This window comes from Falco naumanni, chromosome 7 (genome assembly GCF_017639655.2).
Source record: "Falco naumanni isolate bFalNau1 chromosome 7, bFalNau1.pat, whole genome shotgun sequence".
Taxonomy (NCBI): domain Eukaryota; kingdom Metazoa; phylum Chordata; class Aves; order Falconiformes; family Falconidae; genus Falco; species Falco naumanni.
The window spans coordinates 28654515-28678160 of NC_054060.1; the positions used below are offsets into that span (position 1 = coordinate 28654515).

At 40.7% G+C, this 23646-nt stretch overlaps 1 protein-coding gene across 3 annotated transcripts in view; it reads right to left on the reverse strand.

Annotated features, from left to right (window-relative positions):
* AKT1 (AKT serine/threonine kinase 1) overlaps positions 1-23646 on the reverse strand; it is a 74556-nt gene that overhangs the window by 17332 nt on the left and 33578 nt on the right. For all 3 annotated transcript variants that reach the window (XM_040602438.1, XM_040602436.1, XM_040602437.1), the window contains 8 exons: positions 17819-17947; positions 11116-11227; positions 8173-8320; positions 6251-6382; positions 6028-6093; positions 4265-4333; positions 3419-3544; positions 2128-2256 (listed from right to left, as the gene is read on the reverse strand). In XM_040602438.1, the coding sequence (XP_040458372.1) occupies positions 2128-2256; positions 3419-3544; positions 4265-4333; positions 6028-6093; positions 6251-6382; positions 8173-8320; positions 11116-11227; positions 17819-17947 (911 nt within the window). The remainder of the gene's footprint in view (positions 1-2127; positions 2257-3418; positions 3545-4264; positions 4334-6027; positions 6094-6250; positions 6383-8172; positions 8321-11115; positions 11228-17818; positions 17948-23646) is intronic.

A 23646-nucleotide genomic window follows, 5' to 3' on the forward strand; every position in this document is an offset into this window, starting at 1 on the left:
TTCCTAACGAGCAGCTCTAGACTGCTGTGAGATGGAATTTGAAAGAGAAGGCAGAACAGCTGTAAACATCACAGCCATCGATGCATCTGACACATCAAAGCTGACATGGTTCAGTCACTGTCATCCATGCACAAGATGCCAGTATGAGCCTAAACCCAACGATGCAACAACTGTACAGACACACCGCTATGTCGGACTCAAGTTACAAATGCAGACAAGAAGATTGAGACCCCTGCTTTTAAGGATGTATGACCTTAGACACATGGAATATTGCTCATGCACAATTTCCCAGATTTTTTGCATGCTATTGACCAGATGACAAAAGCCTCCAGAATTTAACACTCCAACTCGCAGATGGGATTGGCAAGTAAGGGAGAGTGCTGGGTTAATCAAAAGGATTTGTCCTTCAGGGTTTTGGATGAGCCAACCCATCATAAATATTAAAAAGGAAAATAGCAGCAAATAATATAACAGAAAGAACAACATAACGCCTGCACAGGGAATCCCCACATTCCAAGTTAGGAAAAAACAAAACCAAAACAGTAAATATTTTTAGTCTCCTCATAAAATCCTTGATGAGAAACTGAAGTTCAGTAATTGATTTTAAGTGGGAAGCTAAAATAACAGCAATGTTTATGAATAATAAACACTCTGCCATGCTGCTAATTACTCCCTGCATCAGTAAAACTCGAATTGTGGTGCATGAACCCCAATTTAGATTGACTGAAGACTTCTAGTGATCCATGGAGAGCTGGCAGCTATCATGAAACTGGCTCCACCTCCTTGCTGCAAGCTACTTCGACAGGTGCCCACGTTCTTCATTATTACAAAAAGACTGGAGGCCCTTGGAAGCAGCTGGGAGTTAAAAAAAAACCAAAACCAAAAAACCAACCACCAAACAAAAACTGAGCACACTGCTATGCAAGCAGAGAGCGGAAAAGCGCCGATCAGCAAAGACATCAGCTCTCATTAGAAATATTCCTCCTCCACTTTGGTTTTCCATACTTTGTACTTCTGCATACTTCAACTCGAGAAAGGTTTGCAATCCCCAAGCCTCTCATCCCAAAGAAAGGCTACATCCTGGCTGTGCCAACAATACATAATCTGCCAGCAGCCCCAAGACTTGCTTCTGCCTGTTCTCTGAGCTAGATGGAAGTCTCAACACCACGGGTAGCAAAGCACCCACTGCAAGGCAACCAGCCCTTCTGCGAGACACACCGCATTAGCTCAGGCTCTGTGCCCTACTAATACCGTGAGTCTGCTTCCAGACAGCTCAGAGCGTGGGCAGAGAAAACTAGCGTCTGCCTGCAAAATACCATGTATACATATATCCTCTATCACACAACTTCACTTTTGATCTGCCCGTAACTAACTCACAGCTATAACACCACCTGCATTGCACAACTTTTAGGATTATTTCCAGGATGAAAGCTGCCAGCACACATTTGCATTCCACATTAAAAAAAAAAAAAATTAGTACCAAAAAATCCGCAAAACATATACAGTTTGATCAAGAGATCCTCTGCTTGAATTTATTTCTTCCGAAACTGAAAAGTTCAAATTAACATTGAGAAAACACCTTGTGCTCTTACAGTCACAAAACAGTCAGCACTTTTAATGCATACCATTCTAAATGCTGCAGAAAAAGCTTGGTCTGTCCTCTTTCTGAAAACGTGGCCTTATACTATCCTCAAAGAGTAAAAGAATTGGACAATACTTTTACATCTTAAGCAAAGTCCTGTTGATAGCTTTCAAACAGGCCAACACACAGCAAACAAACTGCAAAAGAAGCATCAATTCATCACGTAATATTTGAAGTTATTTAGAAGTCCGTGTTTTTTAATTAGATTTCTGACACAAGCAGCAAGCACTGTTCCAGTAAAATGTAAATATTGCCTGAAGTGGAAGGAAAATACTACCCTGCCCCAAAATTATTACATATTGTTATGCTGAAGATAAGTCCCAGAACATGATGAATAAAAGATTCTCAGTATGTGTCTTGACATAGCAGTAGTTACTGCATGAACACATTACGGCACAGGAATTTTTCTTTACTTTAGCATCCATGCTGCTATCATGGATGGCATTTGAGAAGATAATTTATTACAACAGCCAACATAAGTGTACCTCTGGTGCAAGATACTCTGGAGTGCCACAGAAAGTCTTCATTGTTGCTCCATCCTTGATACCTTCTTTACATAGTCCAAAGTCTGTTATTTTTATGTGTCCATCTTTATCCAGCATAAGATTTTCCAACTGAGAAGAAAATCCAAATGAAAGACATTACTATGTATAACATACATGGCTCCTGAGCAAGCCAACGAAAGATAATTTCTGCAGATCAGTTTTCAACCTCATTCTCACTGGGGTCAGAACCATAGTACCTGCCAAAGCAGGTATGATGTAAATATACATTTGTGTCACTTTCCTCAGTTCTTTAGGGAACCTTACGTAACTGATTTGCAGTCTTTTGAGTAACTGATCATATATACAAAAACAACGCAGTATGCAGGCATTGTATTTATGCTTCTGCAATATTATCACAAGCAGAACACCTGTTTTTTTAAAAGTATATGAAGTATTCCCCTTCTTCACACAGCTCCATCCCTACTTTTACTCCAAGTGATTTTATGAAGTATCCTGTACCAGCAAATGATAGCAAATGAAACAAAAATCAAATGCAAGGAAGGCTAAAGAACCATTTCCAAAGAGACTCTTCACGTGAGAATCACTTTATACATTTACTCAGCACGTGGCACTCATCCTAGCATATGCCACTAATTTTTGAGAAAGTCATCCAGATTTCAGGGCAGAGTTTCCACTGTGTATGAAATAAAGCAGTCTTTCAAAGAAATCATGGTGATATGGGAGACCAAATCCCAGCAGAAATCCCAGAATGACTATGACATAGCCTGAAAACGTTACATGAACTACCAGTATCCCCTCATCCTCTCCTGCAAACACGTGGGGGTGGGGGTGTGTGGAAAGCTATTGTTGTATTTTCCTTAAGAACTTCCCAAGCTGGTTTGCAGATTTCTTGTTTGGTTGGGTTTTTTTTTTTTTTCCCTTCTGTGCTCACCAAACAAATCAGCAACTTCAAGCTTACCCAATTTTCTAACTGCAAGCAGGTACTATGAAGAGAGTGCTGTGCAGCACGTTGCAAGGAAGCACAACAGCCACGCAGTACGAATATGCAGCTATCTGCTAAGGCCTGGCTTGATGAGCCCAGGATTATGTTCCGCCACACAGAAGAGCCAGCAAGGTTTCTCTTGGAACATAAGCAGGCGAGTGAAAATGAAACCCAAGAAGCTCGGTTCAGTCAGGAAAGCTTTTCTCATAGTTCAGGCTCATTTGCTTTTGCGACTAACAACCAAAAAGACCAAACCCCCAAAGCCTACGAAATTACTGTTCTACATACCTTCAAATCTCTGTAAACCACATTCTTCTCTGAATGCAGGTAATCCAGTGCTGAAACAATCTCAGCTCCATAAAACCGAGCCCGGTCTTCAGAAAAGACACGCTCTCTTGACAGATGGAAAAACAACTACAAGAACAACGATTCGTTACCCTTAGACTGCACACGTTTCTGAGTTGTCTCGCACTTTGCAGGCCATGCTGCTTGGAATGTGGTAGTACCCAAGAGAAACCCCCTTCCCATCCTCACCCAGCTGGGTTCCCAAATGCGTTAAAAAGCATCATACATTAAACAAACAATTATATTTCATATTCACAGACGCACACCGATAACTAGTCTGTGTGCTGCACATTCCTGTATGTACAGAAAATGACAAAAATTCATTTTGATTGAACTACATTTACACATTAAAACTACAGCTTAATCCATGATTTAGAGACTTGTTAATGTTCCAGCTTCCCCTTCTTGACTGTCTAACAGTAGTTTGCTATTTCTGGTTCTCCCTCCAAAGTAACAAGCGCTGACAGTATTCATTAAAAAGTGTTAAAAGTTGTCCAAAGAGCAACTAGGAAGCAGCCTTGCCTTCTTGAATTACTAGATGTCAGATTACAACATTACTGTCACGTAAAATATCAAGCTACACCCAAAATCTCTATTTTCTAAAAATGGAGTTAAGAAAATTAAGAGTCTTAATTCTTAGTATTAGTTAAACCTGCAAACAGCTGTTTAACTGGGACAACTTGGATTAACTGGAATTGCAAACATGGACCTTAGCTAAATAACATCAAGCAGAATTAGTAGTAGTAAAGGAAAATCCTGAAGTATTAAACATTATTACGTTTCCCTTACCTCCCCTCCATTAGCATACTCCATAACAAAACACAAGCGATCATGTGTCTGAAAGGAATACTTTAAAGCCTGAAACAGATTCAAACCGAAACTTAGAAGACAGGTCACACCAACAGTTATAAAAGCATTTTAATAGATTTTCAGAAATATAGACAGAGATGAGATTTTCTATTTTAACAGACTTTTTGTCCTCAGATCTTATATAATACTTACACTTCCCTGTTGCAGCTGAGAACTGATCCACCACCAGCTTATTTCATTAAATAAGCTGAACAAAACGTTAAAACATTCCCCTGCAGAAGCAATCAGCAATGCCTATCTATAATGCTGTGAGACAAAGCCCTGGCTCGTTAGCAGCGATACAAAACGTCCCAGTAGCAGCTCTGAAGCTTCCTCCCCAGGCCACAAGCTCCCACAGTTTCACCTCACAGACAAGGGGCCACAACCAAACGCCAGAGCTCAAGGTTTTACTGTCCTGGCTACAAGCCCTCTTACATGAAACACATGTATTTAGACACACCAGCCTTCTGCTCTCTGCCCTGCTGCCTGCAACTGCTCCCCGTTGACAACCTGCCAGAGGATTGAGCAATGCTGTCAATACCAATTTGTGAGCAATTCACAAAAACAGACCAGACAGAGGGTGTGATGGAGCGTCACAAGGTGCCTTTGTACAGTCCTGTCACGTGTGCTCCTGTGGCAAGAGTAACATCAACTTGTTTGTCAGAGTCTTAAGTTTTTTGGTCATAACCTAGTCTTGTAGCTGACCTCTCAAGACAGCCCTTGTTTTGGATATTTGGGTTTATGAAAGAAAATCAGAGAAAAGAAAACTCCACATATGATATCATTGTCTTCATTACTAGAGAGGGCGTTTTTAAACCAGTCATATTTTTGCAGAGAAAGGGAGGATCAGGTATTAGACATGCCAACAAACATTTCCTGATTATACCCAATACAGCCAATATTTACTTCCAGAGGCCACGCTTAAAAGGTCTAAATTCCAGCTAAGCCCTTGTGTACCTGGACAAAGGAAACAACCAGGATCCTACACTGGTCTCTTAGAGGGCTTAAGCAGCTGGAAACAATTCAGACCCAACTTGTAACAAATACTAGAAACAATCTTGAGGTGGAACGTAGGTATCTGAACTCAACCCAGGGAAACGCTGGTGTTGGAGGACTAAACTGAGACTATGGTTTGATTTTACAGCTGTGCCAATCCAAAAGGAAAGCAGCAGATAAAGCATGGTCTTACTCTTTCCTGCCCCATCCCACATGCTCCCACCACTATCCTTTGGCTGGCATTACCAGTGCTCTGACTCCATAGCAAGCTGCTTCTGGGAGCTTAAAAAACCCAACAAATAAAAGGCAAAATTAAAGGGTTTTTTTCCCCCCACTGTATCTTCCTAAATTTGTTTGTCACAAGATCAGGATCACCCTGATCTCTGCTACAGAGAAGAGACCAAGCATCTGGAGGACAAGGAAAGCAGATATTTCTCCCGGAGATAGAAGCCATTAAACACGGGAGCCAGCTAGTCAAACCACACCCTGAAACACTGTCTTTAAGAGGTACTGAGGACCTGCTCTGCAAGAATCAGAAGGCTTGAAAAAGCATTTTAATTTATGCTACCCAAAAACGGAAAGATACAAAAATACACAGCTGCTCTGAAAACACAGATCTCAGATGTATTCTACAAATAAATAGAAAAAATAAGGAAAGCCTTGGTTGTCACGATGTCAAGTTACACTCAAGAGGATGAAATGCTTACCGTTAAGAATGGGTGCCGCGAGTTCTGTAAAACCCGGTTTTCTGTCAGCGTGTGCGCTACTTCATCCTGCAACACAAGCAGAAGGAAATCAGCAAAGTGATTCCCCAGATCAGGGGTTCATTTCAAACACTAACAGAGCAATTATCTACAAGTACTCGGAGAATCCTTGGTATGACTTTCCCGAAGGCTATATCAAGGATGAACCACATTCCCATCTACTCACCTTTGCTACAATAACTTCCTTCTTCAGAATTTTCATAGCATAATACCGTCCAGTTGCTTTTTCTTTAACTAAAATGACCTTTCCAAAAGTGCCTTTTCCCAGTAGTTTAAGGTATTCAAACTCATTCATGGTCTGTTAAAGATACAAATAAACAAGAACTGAATGACATGAACCAACAAGTAGTACGTTATTCTCAGACTAGAACTTCTCATTCACATGAGAATGCTTTGCATATATTGCGTATGTGAGGTTTTTAATCCTTTTGCTTAGTAGAATTCAGGAGCAGAAATGATTCTTCCACAAAAATGAGTACCAGTGCACTCCCAAAGATAATCAACAAAACTATTTAGGGAAAACCGTAAGCTTTCAATTAAGAGAACACTCTCACATGACTCAACACTCAACTGTGCAAGTACCACTCAACATATGATTATTCCATAGACATTTTGACCACTTTGTCAGCGCAGACTTTTAGTATAAGTCACACGTTGCTCTAATTCCAGAGATTAAACCCATTCTTTTATTCTGATGTTCCCCACCGCTCTAGGGGACCAGCTTTCTTGTGCTTCATTGAACAGCACCAAAACCCACAGAAAAAAACCCGCCTCACAGATTAGCCATTCACTCGTATTTGTCTCACCACTAGAAAAAATGTTGGGGGAGATCAGAATCTGTTGCAGGCTGAGGATAGTCTCTGTACTGTCACACCAATGACCATTGCCAACACGGCAACAGTGAGACTTACGCAGCCAAAGGCTACTGCAGCCTCAGGCAGAGAAAAACCTTAAGATGCTCCCAACAGCAAACTTCCTCCATATTCTTTCCCAAAGCTGGATGAGGAGACTTCCTGATCATTATTCCAATACTGTTGAATCCAGAACCCCAGTAATCATTTTGCTTATCCTCACCAGCATGCCCAGAGACAGTCACTGTCTCAGAAGAACGTGTATATTTGACCAACAAGTTGGCTCTTGCATTTCTATGAAGAGCTGCACAGTAAGAATGGTATCTCTTCAGTCAAGGACACAGAAGTCTAATGGCAGCTACAATTGCTGCTCCTGTGACACAAGAGTGACACACATACGTAGTGGTGATGCTGGTGGATGGATATCTTTTTTCTTTAAAAACTTCATCCGTTTTCCCAAAACTGAAACAAACCTATGAAAGTAAGTGGGGATGATGATGGTGAGGTAAGGACACAAAGAAGTGCCTTGGTACAATACACCGACATAGCACTCACGTGGGAGAAGGTTCTATCAATTCTTTCTTACAAGAGTGGGTGGAAATGGTTCAGACAATGGAAACCCAACAGAAGACCACAAGGGGGTAGAAAGAAGTTAAGGGATGTTGAAGACAGATACCTAAAAGGGCTCTACAGGGCAAAGATCTCCTCTGGCACATACTCCTTTCAAGGAAAGCCAATGCTGAGCTGTCCCTGTGCATTCAGGCAATGCTGTGCTTGATGCAAAAACCCAAGCTCTAGGAACACTATGGACACACACTGCAGCATCTGTCTGGGAGTTAGCCTAAACCCTTAATCCAGAGCAATTAAATCCACTAGACCCACCCTAAATCCTGCAAATCCACTGGAATATCTTTGCACCAACCTGCAAAAGTTTACACCGTCACACGGTCCAGCAGGAGCTATGATTTCAGGCCCTATACCACAGGAAAATAGGCAAACCAAATCCAGACCTGAGCTGGCCTTTAAAGGCCACCCAGTGACGACATCTGAACTCAGAACTCCAGTGGACCCAGACAGGCTTTGCCTGGTACTTGCTAAGATCAGATAATTGTTTTCTCCAGAAGCAGCATCTACAACCATGTAATTGTTATGGGAACAGGTATGTCTTCATGGCTATTCCTTGTCTACATTCAAGAAGACCTAGAGAATACTGTTATTCCTGGCTCTGCTCACTTACCACTTTGTGTTTTGGCTTTGTCATAGAAACTTCCATTTCTTCAGCACCTGAATTATCACTGGGAGAGCCGGATCTAAAATCCATCATCTCTTCCTCTTGTTTCTTGAGACTGTCTGCTACTGTTTGGATGGCTTTTGTCCATTCTTCCCTGGCAATATATAATCAAACACATTTGTTACTTGTGACGTTAGATTACTGTCTGCCATGGCAAGGGTCACAAAGGAATACAGAGCAACTAACGTTCTCTGGTGATGAATCAATGCAACATACAAAGAATCATGTGCATTTCCAAGCTCTGTAAAAATGGATTTTAAGAGCACGTTTAACATGAACCTTTATAAATCATACTAAAAACAAGAAACAACTGAAGTTCTCCCAGTCTGGATACAATACAAGGCTTTTCTGAGAACAGAATTTCTAACAGGCATTCAATCAGCGGCTACAGATATGACCTGGTGATAGAGATTTACATAACAAAAACAGGTTGCCAAAACCAAAAAGCAAAAGGTTCCCATGCAACACAAAGCAATTAAACAGCTTCTCCACTTCTGTGGCACACTGAAACAAACATATCTAACTGCTGGGGTCACTGTGCCACCTCTTTGCACACATATCCTGAATTTTAATGGCAAGGGGTATTCTAGAACAAAGTATTAAAGCCCAGGATAGTCAAGTTATTCCTCTATTCTGAAGATGATGACAGAAGTACAGCAATTCCTGTGTATAGTTTAGCAGAATGTCAGCAAAAGCAGTGACATTTTATCTTAGGCACAGGCACAGGTCTTGGTCATAATAAAAGTTTCCGCAGCTGTTTCAAGCAATGGGTGCTCTAATACTGACCCCTTCGACATCCATGGAGACCACTTCCACTCCAGTGTTCTTTGGGGAAATTTCACACCTTTGGAACTACTGAAGTGAAAGTTCTTGGCGTTCACTTCATTTCACTGCAAATTTATTGAACATAAAGCACACAGCTCGTAAGGTTTTACAAGGTTTTGGGACGGGCTTTAAGGCATAGAGGGGCTGAAGACATATTCAGTGGGCTATGTGAATTTACCATGGTTTACTACCTTTGCATCCATAGGGAAAAGGACATAGTGTTTAATTCATATTTTCCGGGCACTGGCTAAACTCTTCTCCCAAAAACAGTGCAGGTAAAACTTTGCTACTGCAGCAGAAACAGAAGTAGCCAATACTGAACAACTCTACACACAATCTGCAGTGAAGCCATACCATCCTTAGCAATGTAAAACATTTCACTGGTTCTGTGACGTTATTAAAAAAAAATCTGAAATATCATATCTGAACATGTGAATTTCAGTTTGTGATGGACGGAAGAAGCAGATCACCCCAGAGGAAGCAAAGTCCATGCAAAAAGGTACCCAATGTAATATTCTAATGAAAACTGCACCAATGACACATAAGGTCTTTCCCACCCTGTACATTTTTTATCTGTGATTTTGTCTGAACATGCACTATCCAGCCCTGTCTGGGGCACCAAGGTAATGCTAAACATTCTGAACATTCCCCCTATACTCCCAGCACAGACTACTTCATTCACCATCACAAACACATTCCTTTACTTACTGGTAATTTTTCATATTCAGAGTGATTACAAGAAGAACTTTTTCTTCTATATTTTTATCTCTGTAACTCTCTCAAAAAACAAGTGTTGGTTTTAAAGGCACAGAGAAAGCAAAAGACATTTCACATCTCTTTTAAGATTTGTTACTGACTTGGTTGAGATCTCGGCTCTCCTGGAGTGATTATCTTTGATTTCTGGGAGACCAGCATTTCACCCTCAGCTTTCAAGTCTCAAGCTTACACGACAGAGGTGACTAACACTCTGAGCCCTGAAGTGTTACAAAGCTGACTTAATTGGCTAGGAGGGAACAAAACAAGACTGCAACACAATCTTCCCCCAAGTGGAAATTGTTATTCACTTGCTTTAGGGTCACTGACCAAAAAGTTACTAAAAGAAACAAGGACCGGTTTCTTTTTCTTTGCTTTTAATTCGAGTTCACCTCCTTCTGATCATTCTAATAGAATCAAAAGCAACAAACAGAAACTTCCTTTTAATCAGCGCATGCAAAGGCTGTGCAAGAAAAAAAGCAAGAATATTAGGCTGAATTCGCTGGTCTTCAAAATAAACATGTACCGGTTTCATATCTAGGGAGGACAATGGTTTTAAAATACCCCTTCCCCTAGGGCAATGGTACTGGAATAATTTAAATTCAGTTCCTGAAGAGCAAGTAAATATTTAAATACTCTGTAGTTGTAGAATAGCTGTGCTGGAAAACTGTTCTCTCAGGAGGTAAGAGATCAATTCTCCAATGATGAGAGCACAGGATGCATGCTCTTAGCTTTGTTTCCTAACAGCTGAAACAGAAATCTGCACCTGCAGCAGATAACTATCACCTTTATTATCTAATTTGCATAAAACATTAGCAATCAGCAATGACACAACTAACTTTTTTCCTTTAAAAACAAGGTGTCTAAAAAGACTCTATAAGGTCAGTATTTCAATACAACTCAACTCTGCCTGAATCTCTGTTTCACTGGTGCTCATTCTTCCAGAAACTCCCAGGTCAGAAACCCTTCATTTCACATACCACAACATTCCCAGTGAGAAATGAACCTTAAGTTTCCAGAAATAACTACCTGTGTGCTGGCGCACACCTGCATCTGTCTGCTTTGGATACCCAACGTAACAACACTTCATTTACAAATACTACTCGAAATCCACTCCCTGAAACCCCACTTATGGTACCTTTTATACTGGAATGCTCTGAAACTGAGACGCTCAGAAATTATTTGTTGCTTTTCAGTCTAGACGTACATCATCTGATAAATAAGAGCTTCAGCAAAGGACTCGCTATTAATGCTGAACACTTGCATCTGCTTTTGCAAGTAGTTTATGTATTAAATATGAATGAAACATACCGCTCCTCTGGAGTCTCCACATGAAATGTTCTTTCAATTACTGTGGTCCACTGGAGGCATCTAATGATAAATGTGTTTGGTTTAGGTCGTTCTGTCTTCATCAGCTGGCACTCTACCACAATCAAGGAAGAAAGAGTCATGGTACATAAGCAGGTTTAAATAATCATTTGTCTTTATTCTTATCTAGCAAACTGTTGCAATTAATCAGCCATAGAAATCTCTGTAAGTACTTCTTCAGGAGACTTGAGACAATTTACTGTGTTGATGAAACCAATAAATAGCTTGGGAGATAGTCATCTAAGCAGCACCGAAATCAAATTCTGCTTAGAAAGGCTCCACATTTGGTCTGCCCATAGAGGTAAGGAGAAACATGATGTGATGACACAGAAGCCATTCAGACTCAGGTCCTACACTCCAAAGGTCATCCAGAGCACGGCACACAGACTAAGTCAGCTGATAATGCAGCAATTACATCCACTGAAATTAAAGTCAAACCCCCACATTCCCTCCCTTTGACTTTCCCGACATAAAACCCTGTCCTTGGCTTTCAAGGAGTTGGTAGAGAGTGTGTTTGGCCTTTTACAGCAATCAGACGATCATCAGACTCAGCATTTCCAGTCCTCAAACACTAGAGGGAACATCAAACTGCACAGGCACCCCCAGAAAAGACCCCGTCGAAACGCCTTCGGGACAGCTGCTGGATGCTCCAGGACAGGCAGCCAACAGCTTCCATCATTGCCAGGAATTAAACACAACCTAAACAGGCTACAGAAGTATGGCTGCATGCAAAACCGCCGCTTCCTTCATAAAAATGCTCTCTCTCAAGCTATGAATTTCTATTTTTTATTTTAAAATCACACCTACTATTTAAAACTTCATAGGATGTTATGAGTGTTTATCCTTCAGATTTGGGCCTGAAAATGCCCCTTATTAAAGGTACACTAGCTATACTAAAAAAGAGGATCTGAAAAACAAAAGAAAATCAATGAAATAACAAGAGAAGGCAAAACATCACATTTTTCAGATTCATATTACTAGAAAATCTAACGCTAATTAAACAGCTCCTGTTAATGGAAAGTCAAATTAAGAAACCAAGTGAGCGGGGTGGGGATGGGAAATAATTGGGCTTTTTTTTTTTTTTCTTTTTACATTAAACTTTTTTCCTTGCTGTTAATGAAACCACAAGCTTGCTTTTATTTGGTCTTCAGGTCCTAAATCAACTACCAAGTAAATAAAAAGGTGCTATGAAGACAAGAAGAAATGTTTGCTTACTGCTAGCTATGAATATCCTCCACCATCAGCAATGCGCAATTTGAGGACAGAATCTGGCCAAAATAACAGTGCATGTTACTAAGGCTACACTGGTATCGTTAGGTTAATTTTATTATTGTGAAAATTCAGAATGCTCAGTTTTAAATTCCAGATCTTAATTAGCACCAAGATAAAATATTTACCACCAATGTTTTTGGGTGCTGTATTTTTGACAATATATTTCACGCCTCATTTGTTACTGGAATTATAAGCTTTTCAATGAGTAACTTTGCATTTTTCATGACGAGAAAATCTAATTTTTCTTTACTATCACACTGAGGTTATACTGCATCCTACTAAAGCACTGCAATTAGATAAAAGAAAGTTTATTAATGAGTCATGAAAAGGTTTTAGTGTGATGAACGGCACTCCTTCATTCACCAAGATTAAAGAACTTCCACACAGCGACGCAGCCGTGCTTGCCATTTTTAGCCTTCCAGACACCTCCATCCTCTTCTGCAGAATGGCAGTGAAAGCCGAACATAACTGCACGAGCTGGGGCAGCCCAGTAAGCCCAGTTCTGGTAAACTCAGCTCAAAAGATCACATTCCTGATCGCTCACCTTAGCTCAGCTGCTCTTCTTTTTTGTTGTTGTTTGTTCTGCCTCCCATTTTTGTCTGCTTAATGTCGTTCGATTAAGGCTGGGGTTGTCCTCTATGAGCCTGCACAACACAGCCCTAACAGAACCCAATTTTCTTCTTCAGCCAAATTCAGTATATTTGGATCGTGCTAATCCAGAACTGTTCTGCTATACTAATCCAGAAGTGCAACATTACAAAGAAATAAACTGAGAGGTTTTGCTTATTATTTTAAAACAGACCTTAGATTCACATTTAGTGTCTCAGATTAAGCATTCTGAAGTAGCAGCACAGTATTTAAACTAGCCATGAACCCTACATTTTAACCATTTCATTTCAGCATAATAAACCACACAAGGCATTTTCTGTCATAGAAGGCGACCAATTAAACATCACCACTTTTCCCCTAAATCAGCACTGTCCATTGATATTTGTTAAGCTTGCTGATCCAGCAATCTTTAAGGCATACAGCAAGATGAATAATAGAGATTTGTCAGTTAATAACCACTATAATTCAAGTATGTCACATAGAAGTGTTTTGTTTAGTGAACAATATGCTGTCTAATTACCCTGCTCAATCATAACAGCACATATCAAGAAATACAGAAGGCTTTATTTTTAAATTGCTTTACCAAAGTGCTGTGACACATAGGTTTCAGAAACTTTGAAGCTACCACTTAGTTCTCCCCATATACAACAATCACATGGATTTTATCAGCAAAACGATGAAGCAGCAGATTTTTTCTTTTGAAACCAACTCCATGCTCTTTCCTGTAGTTGGCAAGCTAGAGAAGCACCAAACCTGCCTTCTGTAATCAGGTACCACAACATGCACTACTACAGCAGAGCACAGAGAGAGATGCTGTATAATGCTAGGTCTGATTCATGGCATGTTTGGGGGTTCTGCTATAAAAACATTCAAACGCGGGCCAAAGGTCACTTACCCGTTTTGAAGACAGTTTTTCCTGTCAAACAGGCCAATGTAAGTATCCCCCATTTGCAACAAAGTAAGCACTATAAACAGCAGCCTGTTAAAAATTATTTAAATTGCTCTAAAGAACCTCTTGATTCTTTCCTGGCTTTGGTCTTTTAAAGTAAGTAGGACAGAGAAATTGTTCCTAACAGGAATAGACACCAAGGCATTCAAATGTAAATTACCATTTTGTATTTGAAAGACACTTAGTATTATCCCAGTGACTTTCTAAAATGTCACAATATTTGCTTCCCCAGCACTTAAGCTAAAAGGCAGATTACTCACGATGAAAGTGTCAAACTCTGCTCCCTATATAATGACATCACACTTAAAACAATAATGTCAAGGAAAAGTCTTTCCCATTCCTGCTTTGGTTTCTTTAAGGAAGGCAATGAGGGGGGAAAGACAAAAAAAGAAAAAAAAAGGAGGTAAATCAGACAAGAATAATGATGAACAAATAAAACTTTGGAAAGGGAAACAGGAATATTATGTTGAAGTACTCCTTTTCTGCTAGAACCACCAGACAGATTCGCCCCTAAACAGCTCAGCATGGCAAAAAAGAGGAGCTGGGAGGCCTGCGTTACAGACCTGGGCTAAGATGGCCTCTAGTAACAGCAGACAAAAGATCTGTCCGCTAATCTGGCCATCCTGTGCCCTCTGATAAATGCTTGACTGCAGACACGTAGTCCTGTCCCAAAAGGAGCGCGCATATTGTTAATCAATTATGTTTTCAGCTGTACAACAAAACTACCACAGTCCACCCTCCTTTTTGGCAGTCGGAGAAATAATCCCCTCTTTCTAACAGGAATAGCCTCTCTCTCCATGTGGTTTTTCACAATATACTGCTCTTCTCAGCTATATGGTTTTAAAGGCTTATAACCTAATAGGCAGACATACATGATAATCCGAGATTACAATCGGTATGAAGGCTACTTATCTTGCAGATTTACAACACAGGCTCTATTGGTTATTTTATCTGCAGGGTCTAGCAGAACTATTTAGGTACAGGCTTTTTTATTCCTTCTGTCTTGCTAGCATTAACACAAATATGACTCAAAAGTCACAGTTAAATGCTCAGGCACCATCTTTCAGAAGTTTTGTTTTGATTTTGGTTTCTGCCTTTGTTTATTTTTTTAAATAAATCACCAACAGGTAACTTCCAAAGAAAATAAACTCCTTCAACATATTATTAAATTTAAAACATAGATATATGGCTATTTTAAATGTAAAGTTAAGAGGAGAAAAAGGTACCTAAAAATATGAGCCTCTCTTTACACACTGGGGGGTCCTAGAAACAAGTTTTCAAAGACGTATGATCAAAACCCCTCACAGACTGAAAGGAAAAGGCTAGGGTAGGAGAAAGAAGAGAGTCAAGCGCACAGAAAGCACACTTTATTTATTGCTAATACTTTCCTCATACCTGTTAAGAGAAAGGACAGATCATTAAGTGTTACCTTTCACTGTTTTCTCCTGGACTGAGTGTCTCCTACCTCTCATGGGTTGACAAAAATCACTCAATATGAATTTTACACTAAAAGTGTAAAAAACCTGTACACTAAAGTCCCCTAGTCATGAAAAAAGCACCTTTTACTTGCAAAGATAAAAAAGCCTACACTATTTTACAACAGAAGAAGGTAAAGATTTTAATCAGAAACATGGGACCACTTCCAAAGAACAGACTGACAGAGACAGCCTGCCATCTCATTTTAAAAAAAGAAATATCTCTAATTCACTAATTAACAAAAAAGTCAGGGCTATTATGATCTCGGGGGGTACAGGAAGGATTAATTTTTACAAAACATTTAAGCTAAATTTCCCCCACCTTTCACTGGCAGGCGGCTTCTACAGGCGCATGAGGCTGTGTTCTGGCCTGAGCCTTCCTCCAGAGGCAGCTGGAGTTCACTCACGCTAACTCAACAATTTAACCCAAATGAAAACACCAGGCAGGCATGTTCAAAGGGAAAACTTGTGGTGCAAAACACATCCAATTGATACAAGCATGGAGGGCACCCAGAAGGGAACCACACATCAGGTGCTGGCAGCACCGCATGCCAGTGCCTACATGAGAAATTAAATCCTGGTGGGGCAACAGCTGCTTCTGTGAGCCCAAAGCCACAATAATGACTCCTAGAAAGGAGGCCCCCTCTCTAATCATCGAGTCCCTTCCCCAACTTGCCACTGGTTCACCAGGCAAGAGCCAACACTGGAACATCGTTCCACCCACCACCATCCCCGCAATCCCTTCACAGGGGCTACACCTTACTCTGTAAGCATGTGTCACATCTTTTTTGACAATGCTCCAATACCATGGTAACAAACTTGTTTATCTATAAATGCCAAGACTGATGGGCTTAATCTGCCAAAAAAAGCACCATATTCCTGTTCTGAAAACCAATTTAAGTTAACTCATTTTGAAAGGAACTTGCGACTAACAGAAGGCAACGGATACATCTTTTTTTTACTCCTTAGCACGGAGCTGCAGTAAATAATTATGGTAAGTAAATGCAGTTAGCAGCAACAGGATGGAAGTGTCCCGCAAAAAGTGCATTTGTTAAAAGCCTCTGGCTACAGACCAAATACTGAATTAATTTATGAATTAATGGCTTTCCGCTGCTTTTCTTTACCTTCTTGATCCATAAGGAGATACCAGTCTAAAGAGGAAAGTACAGTGTCATTACCAAAATGAAAACACTACAACAATTCTCTCTCAAAAACAAGGCAAAAACCCAAAAGCACTCTTGGCATCCTGCACGGAGGCACCAGGCAACAGCATGTCCATTATTTATTCCCATCATCAGTCAGAACAGGTATATGCTGCTACCAGCAGAAAAAAAATTAACATCTGCATTAACTCCTAGTACTGCCCAGCCCTCTTCTAGGGCCAGGGTGTTCCAAAACAAATCTGTCTGCTTGAAGGTCAACTACAAAGATGAACCCCATATATTTCAAGCTACCCTGTACTGAAGAGGGAAAGCCCCTACCCTTTCTCTCTGCAGAGCTTCACTTCTACTAGTCACCAGGAACGCAGAACAGATCTGTGTTAATAACAGGTGCCACAATGATCTATTTTTAAGTGGTGGAACAAGATACAGGCAGATCATGAGACAGGAAAGATTAAGAACAGGAGAAAATAAAAGCTGGAAGTATACAGTGAAAGGTTAAAAACATGAGCAAGAAAAGGAAATTATCTTCAGCGTCTTCTATCACATCCTCTGCTGCAGCACCTGAGCAAAGTCGGAAATGTTTGCATAGGACAGAGTGCAGAGGTTAGGAGGTGTTATTATTTCCAAACCCTTTTGCTGGCTCTAACAGAAGAAATATGGTTTTGTGTTCAAAATTAAGAAAAACTGAACGTGTTTCATTAAAACAAGCGCTCACTCTGCATTCTCTTATGCTAACAATCAAGTAACTTTGACCTATGTCAACGCCACTTGACTCCAGATCTGGCAGCAGAACAGAGGCTGAAACGCTTTGGCTGTGCCTACCTGCCAAGTACCGAGACATGCACCTGGGTTACTTTTCACTTTCAAGCAGCTTGCTGAATAGCAGACATACAAAATGTTATCAAATAAACCCATTTTATTCTATAACCAGAAAGAGTAAATTAGTAAAAAACTGGAGGGGGGCTGGGGGGGGGGGGGGGGAGAAAGCACAGCATCAAACCTGCACATCACAGTCACTCCTGAGAAACACAGCAGGGTTTTATCATCTCAAACACATTTAGTGTTTAGGTACATCAGTCTGGGCAGATTCGAATGTTACTGACGCAGCTTACTGGTCTTCCGACTGCAAGATGACATCAACCCCCAAACTGGATGAGGGAACAGGTAAAAACACTTACGAGCTACTGAGAAGTTATTTAAAGGTGATTCTCGCTGGTCAACGTCCTGCGGTCGTTCCTTGTAGCCAATGAATGTGCCATCGTTCTTTAAAAGAAAATACCGCGGCCTCCATGTTTTTATGTACTCTCCTGGAAAGAAAGGATGGGCAAAGGGAGAGAACATCAGAAAACACCCCGAAACACTGACTCACCAATAATTTTATTTTTAATATTGAAACTATATGTCATCCTGACATAGCAGCAGTTTTAAGAACATTCTGTTCATTCTAATACAAACAGTGGAAAAATACAGGCACTGAGTCAGATATTGCTAGCGATGTTAACCATAAAAATGGGACTTCATAAAAGGTAAACAGCTACGTTTTGTTCTTCCATCTACTCCGATTTCCATTCAAATTCTGCAACATCTGCCTTAAATGCATTTTAAATTTAAAAAAAAAAAATCAGAACAGATGTCCTATGTATTATTTTTGCTATTGTCATTTTTCATACTGACAAGTGGAGAAATTTTTTTCGTTTACATTTTGCAGCGCAAGTATTTCAAACAACAATGGGTAATTTACTAATTAGTCAACTGCTTTATCAAACCAACAGTCACTTTTAGAACATTAGAAGATAATTCTCTGCTTGTGTTACATAACATCATTCACCCCTCTCACAACATCTCAAGCATGAAACACGAGATGATATATCACAATATGAATGGGAAAACACTGGATGATGTATAGCCACCACAAAGAAGAAAACAAACATCCATTCCAAAAGATATTCCACCTTTCTTTGTCAGAGAAAGCATCCCTTGCTTACACCATGCTACCGCTCATCTGAGTAATCTGCACAGGTGATAGTTATGTGTGTTATGGCCACATCCAAAATGTCCAGCAGCAGAATAAAAAGGAAAGAGTTGATCAATGGATTTCCTCAGCTGGGCTTCAGGGAAGGAAGACCAGGGTTCCACCTGGAGCTGTTCTGCGTGACTTTATTAATGTGCCTCAGCTTCCCCCTTGGCTGATTGTCCATGTTGTCACCTTCTCAGGCAGTTTCCCCAGAACCTCAAACAGCTTTATGTGGTGTTACACTGGGCACCCCAAGTCCTATAAGATCCTGCAGTAATGTTTCTATTCGGCTGAATCACAATAGCCTTACTCAAGGTGCTATTCAAACCAGTCACACTTTTCCAACTCTACTTACCCCACCGACTGATTAAAAAAAATATAAAACAACCACCCACCAAAAAACAAGTGGTCACTACAAAGCACCCGCAGCTGGGCAGAGCTACGCCTTGCTCCTTCCAGTATGGTTTCTTGCTTGTTTGTTCAACATCAGGGAGAGGACAAGGGAGCAGACTAGGAGCCAAGCTTCTTTCTGGTCTGCCACAGCAGGAACACGCCTGCGCACGGGGTGATGCTGCCCCTGCAGCGGCTGGTACCCAGTGCCCACGGTTTTATCTGCTGGCGAGCTCTTCATACAACTGCTGAGGAGCAGTGAGAAAAAAAAAAAAGGCTCCCCAGATTTATCGGCTCTGGCAACCTTCTGCTGCTCTCCTGTTCTCCCAGGCTCCGCTCACACCCTCTCTTCCTGCTGCTCAGCTCTCCTCCGCTGGTTTTTTCTCTCCCAGCAATGTGCACCCTGCCCCAGTAACTCCCCTGCAGCTGCTTTGCCTCTTTCCTCTCCCCGCAGACCTCCTCTCCTTCTGCAGTGCAGTTTCAACCTCCTTCGGGTACCAGCTGTGTCATTTCAGAAGAACTCACACTCATTCAGACTCACACTTTTCTCTCCCACACACAGAAGCACAAGCAACCCCAATGCCTGTGCCACACAGCCATGGGTGCACACACCCCTAGCTGCTGCTTTCAGCTGTTCAGCACTCATTAGGCTTTTAATTTTCTAATCTAAAGCAAAAAACCAAGTTACTGAACCAGTGGAGTTGCGCAGAGCTAGCTTGCCAGCAGTCATGTCTGCAGAAAACATCCTTTAGCACTGATGAAACAGGGCGTGAGGCAAGAAAGACAAGAAGAAAAGGAGTGAGCACAGACCTTCTCAGCCTTTCTTTTAGAGAAGTCTGTCACAGCTGTGTTACGCTCATCTATAAGGGGTTTACAAAAATGTCACCATCACTTTAGGAATTTCAGAAGTAGCCTATAGCTGTCATGTCTTAACATTTATAAGCCAGGCAGTAAATGTAGAAGGTTTTCTTATCATCATCTTTTTAATTCTGACCTTAATTAAAAGCTGAAAACTTTCTGGGATCAGTAGGAGATTGTGAAGCCTTTCACATTTAAATTATCAGTCCAACTCAGCCCAGATCAGTGAGATTACTCCAATCTCATTACTATAACACCACAGATGTGACTACAGGGACAAGACGACACACGGCATGCTCAGCCTAGCTCTTGATGAGAGGTTGGCCAGGTAAGCAGGTCAGGGAGGTGGCTGCCCAAACTATCACAAATTTAGAACGCACTGTTACATACGTGACTCGTTGGTATTTCCTTCTTTTGCATAAAGCACTGCCAGGAGACCTAGGAACCATCACATGTCCCTTATCATACCTGCATTTAGGACTAAATCCAAATTGGATGGGATGAAAAATATCTGAAGAGGGGCAAGACAGAGAGTTTCCATTTCCCTTGCTCCCTTATCTATGCTACATGTCTTCCCCATCGGTATTTGCAGAGGAGACATTTACTTTTTGCAGATTCTGAAATTATTATCTGGTTATTTTCAGTGAAGTATGAATAATTTTACACAAAATTACACTGTCCTGTCACAAGAGACTCTTCCTCTTAGATTAGATGCTTATGTTTGGCTCTCATACTTTCTTACAGCTTTATTCCACCGATCTGTTTCTCTGCTAGAAACACATCATCTAACAGGATTAATCACAGTCTTTAAAATTGTGTATTCCGTACATATATAGCATCCTCCTCCACACTCACTCTTTCTTCACTCTATGTGAAAAATCAAGGATTTCATTACCGCCAGGCATTTGGCAAGGACCATTCCACTTGGACCTTCCTTTATTCATTGCTTTAGCTGGTTCTGGTTCCTGATCCACCTTTTTAATTTGCAAATAAGTAACATGATTTCAAACTTTTTCCACATCTCTGGAGCTTAATGAATACTGTACTATTGCAAGCATACATGTTATTAATTATTGCTCTTGCCAAGGACAGTGTGAGGCACACTGCAGCATCTGTGGTATAAAATTTATTATATAACACACCGAGGTTATATTTCAGCACCTTGCAGCAAAGTGGCAAGATGCTGCCTGGTGTATGACTTCCCAACTAGACAATCTGTAAATATAATTTTACATTCAAGCCTGAGCAAACTATTGTTCCTCTACAGAAGTTCCAAAACACAGAATCACCAATGCAGTCATCAAGAAGAATACGGAATTTGTACATTTTAAGAAACTAGTTTGTATTTTTTCTGATCAGCTAAAGTGAGAAGGGCTACATTTGTCACAACAGCAAATCTGAGTATTTTAGGTAGACAAGGAGTTTGTCAATACAGACAAAAAATAATTATGTGGAACCGCTGGGACAAAGCTGACTGAAAAACATTAACACCTTTTCCTTCCTCTGATACACTCAGTAAGCTGTCATGCCTGAAGAGTGAACTGAGCTGTTTCAATTTCTGCCCCGTGTTTTTTGTTCCTGTTGCGGTTTTGTTTTTAAGAATCATAAGCAAGAAGTTACTTGAAGTCACTAATATTAGTAGTTATGTAGTCACACTAGAAGGATTGTACCGCGTTCAGTAAATGCAAGCATGTGTGGCAAATTCTATCAGACAACACTAAAAAAACCAACAAAACAAAACAAAAAAAAACTAACCACCATGGAAAAGTGAACAATTTACAAAGCAAAACATTTTTTCCTCTGTGATTCATTGCTTGTGTAATGCCCTGGCAGAGCCTTCTTTGTTTTCAGTAACAGAATGCTAACACTGCAGAGACAGGAAAGCAAAAGCATGGGTTATAAATCCTACATATAAAATCCTGGAACCAAATAGACTCCTCTGTAGCCTGCTAGCTTTATTATTTAAAATCTTTATGTACCATTCTGTTTACTCCAAGCAATTTCCAAATTGCAAAGATTCCCAAACTGTATATATCTGGAAATATCCACTAAGATTGTTATAGACCGATTTCCCTTTATTGCTTTGTGTCTGCCCCCACACACTGCACATTAAAATACTTAACACACACTTAGAATGTAAATCCATCTCATTCCAGAAAAGCTTTTCTACAGCAACACGTACTGCGAAGCACACTTACGCCTGAATATTTCAGGAAAAGTTAAACACAAAACTCTTTTGGTTCATGAAAAGTTAATTCTACTGAGGATTTACAATAATGCAGGGTTAGGTTATTTTCCTCTCCTCCCCACAACAGTATCTCACCGAATCTGGAGCTGTCTACCACTGATAGAGTGTCTAACATCAGAAACAGCTGCCACTCCCTGGGAAGCTCACGGGGTAAGTGGAGAATAATGAGCAGCAAGCACCAGCAGAACAAAAGAAAATCCATCTTTATTTACCAACTGCTGCATGCTTGTTGCTGCATCAAGCTCATTCAAAGCCAACACCACACCCTTTAATTCAGAACAGACTATATTTAAGAAGCCTCTGTTTTGTTGTTGGTCGTTTTGGTTTTTTTTTTAAATCAACTCATAAATACCAATTGTTTGGAAAAAAAAATATCATTAGGTTAACCAAGTCAGTATCCAATGATACCCCTGATATCTACAAAAGCACTGGACCAGCTATTAACTTTCTTATGCTCCAAAGTAACCAGAACAACCTGAAAACAAGGTCTCAGTGATATGAAATGCACTCAAGTAGCTACCACAAATCTATGGATAAATAATGCATTAAACTTTCTGCTCTGAGCATCAGAAGCAGCACCATTAATTACAATTAAGGTTAACACTCAAAATATTGGAGCTTTTCAGTTAGGCAAGCCTTCTCTATGGTCCCACACGCTCCGAAGACATATGATGTTCCTCGATCGTGCAGCCCTGAACCATCCGAGGGAAACACGGAAGGTGTGCCAGTCGCAGTGCTAACGTGCCACCTGTCCAAGGCGGACTGACTCCTTCCTGAGCCTTCAATGGTCACAAGAAAGGGTCCGCATCCTGTCGGCCTAATAAGGTTTCGGTGAAACAGCTTCCTTAAAGACGAGAAGCTTTCAGAAGCTGCCATCTCACGTGTGCTGAAGAGTGGGACGGGGATTTAGAGTTAGTTTCTGCTGCTTGAGTAAATAGGGTAAGTGTCCGCTTGCTTCAAAAACAGCTGAAATCAAAACAGATTTGGAAAAAAGAAAGCCGGACTTGAAAACTTGCCTTTGCATTTCTAAAGCACTCGGAAGCAAGTCCTTTCCAAATGCGGCAAGCTAATTCTGGATCTTAACAACTTGACACCAAACAATTAAGTCTAGGGTGACCCAAATGAAATCTTTTCTTTCAAATATGTATTTAAAAAAAAAAATAAATAGCTGCAGAGACACCCATCAGGCTGGTGGGACACTCTTCCCTTCCCTCAACAAACTGTCAAAACAAGATATTTAAACACGGTGCCAGGTTTTTGGTAGCTTGAAGAAAGGAAAAAGGAAAAGAAAGAAAGGGGGGAGGAAAAAAAGGAGGAAAAAAAGGAGGTTATGCTAATGTCTTTCCCAACACACTCGTGGAGAGAGAAGGACCTCTGGTTTGTCTGCCTATTCAGAGGCGCAGCGAAGGGGGCTGGCTCTTTGATGATTTTCTTTTTGGCCCCTCTCTGGATGCCTCCTCGGCCGCCTCCAGCGTACAGCTGCGGAGGCGCTGCCT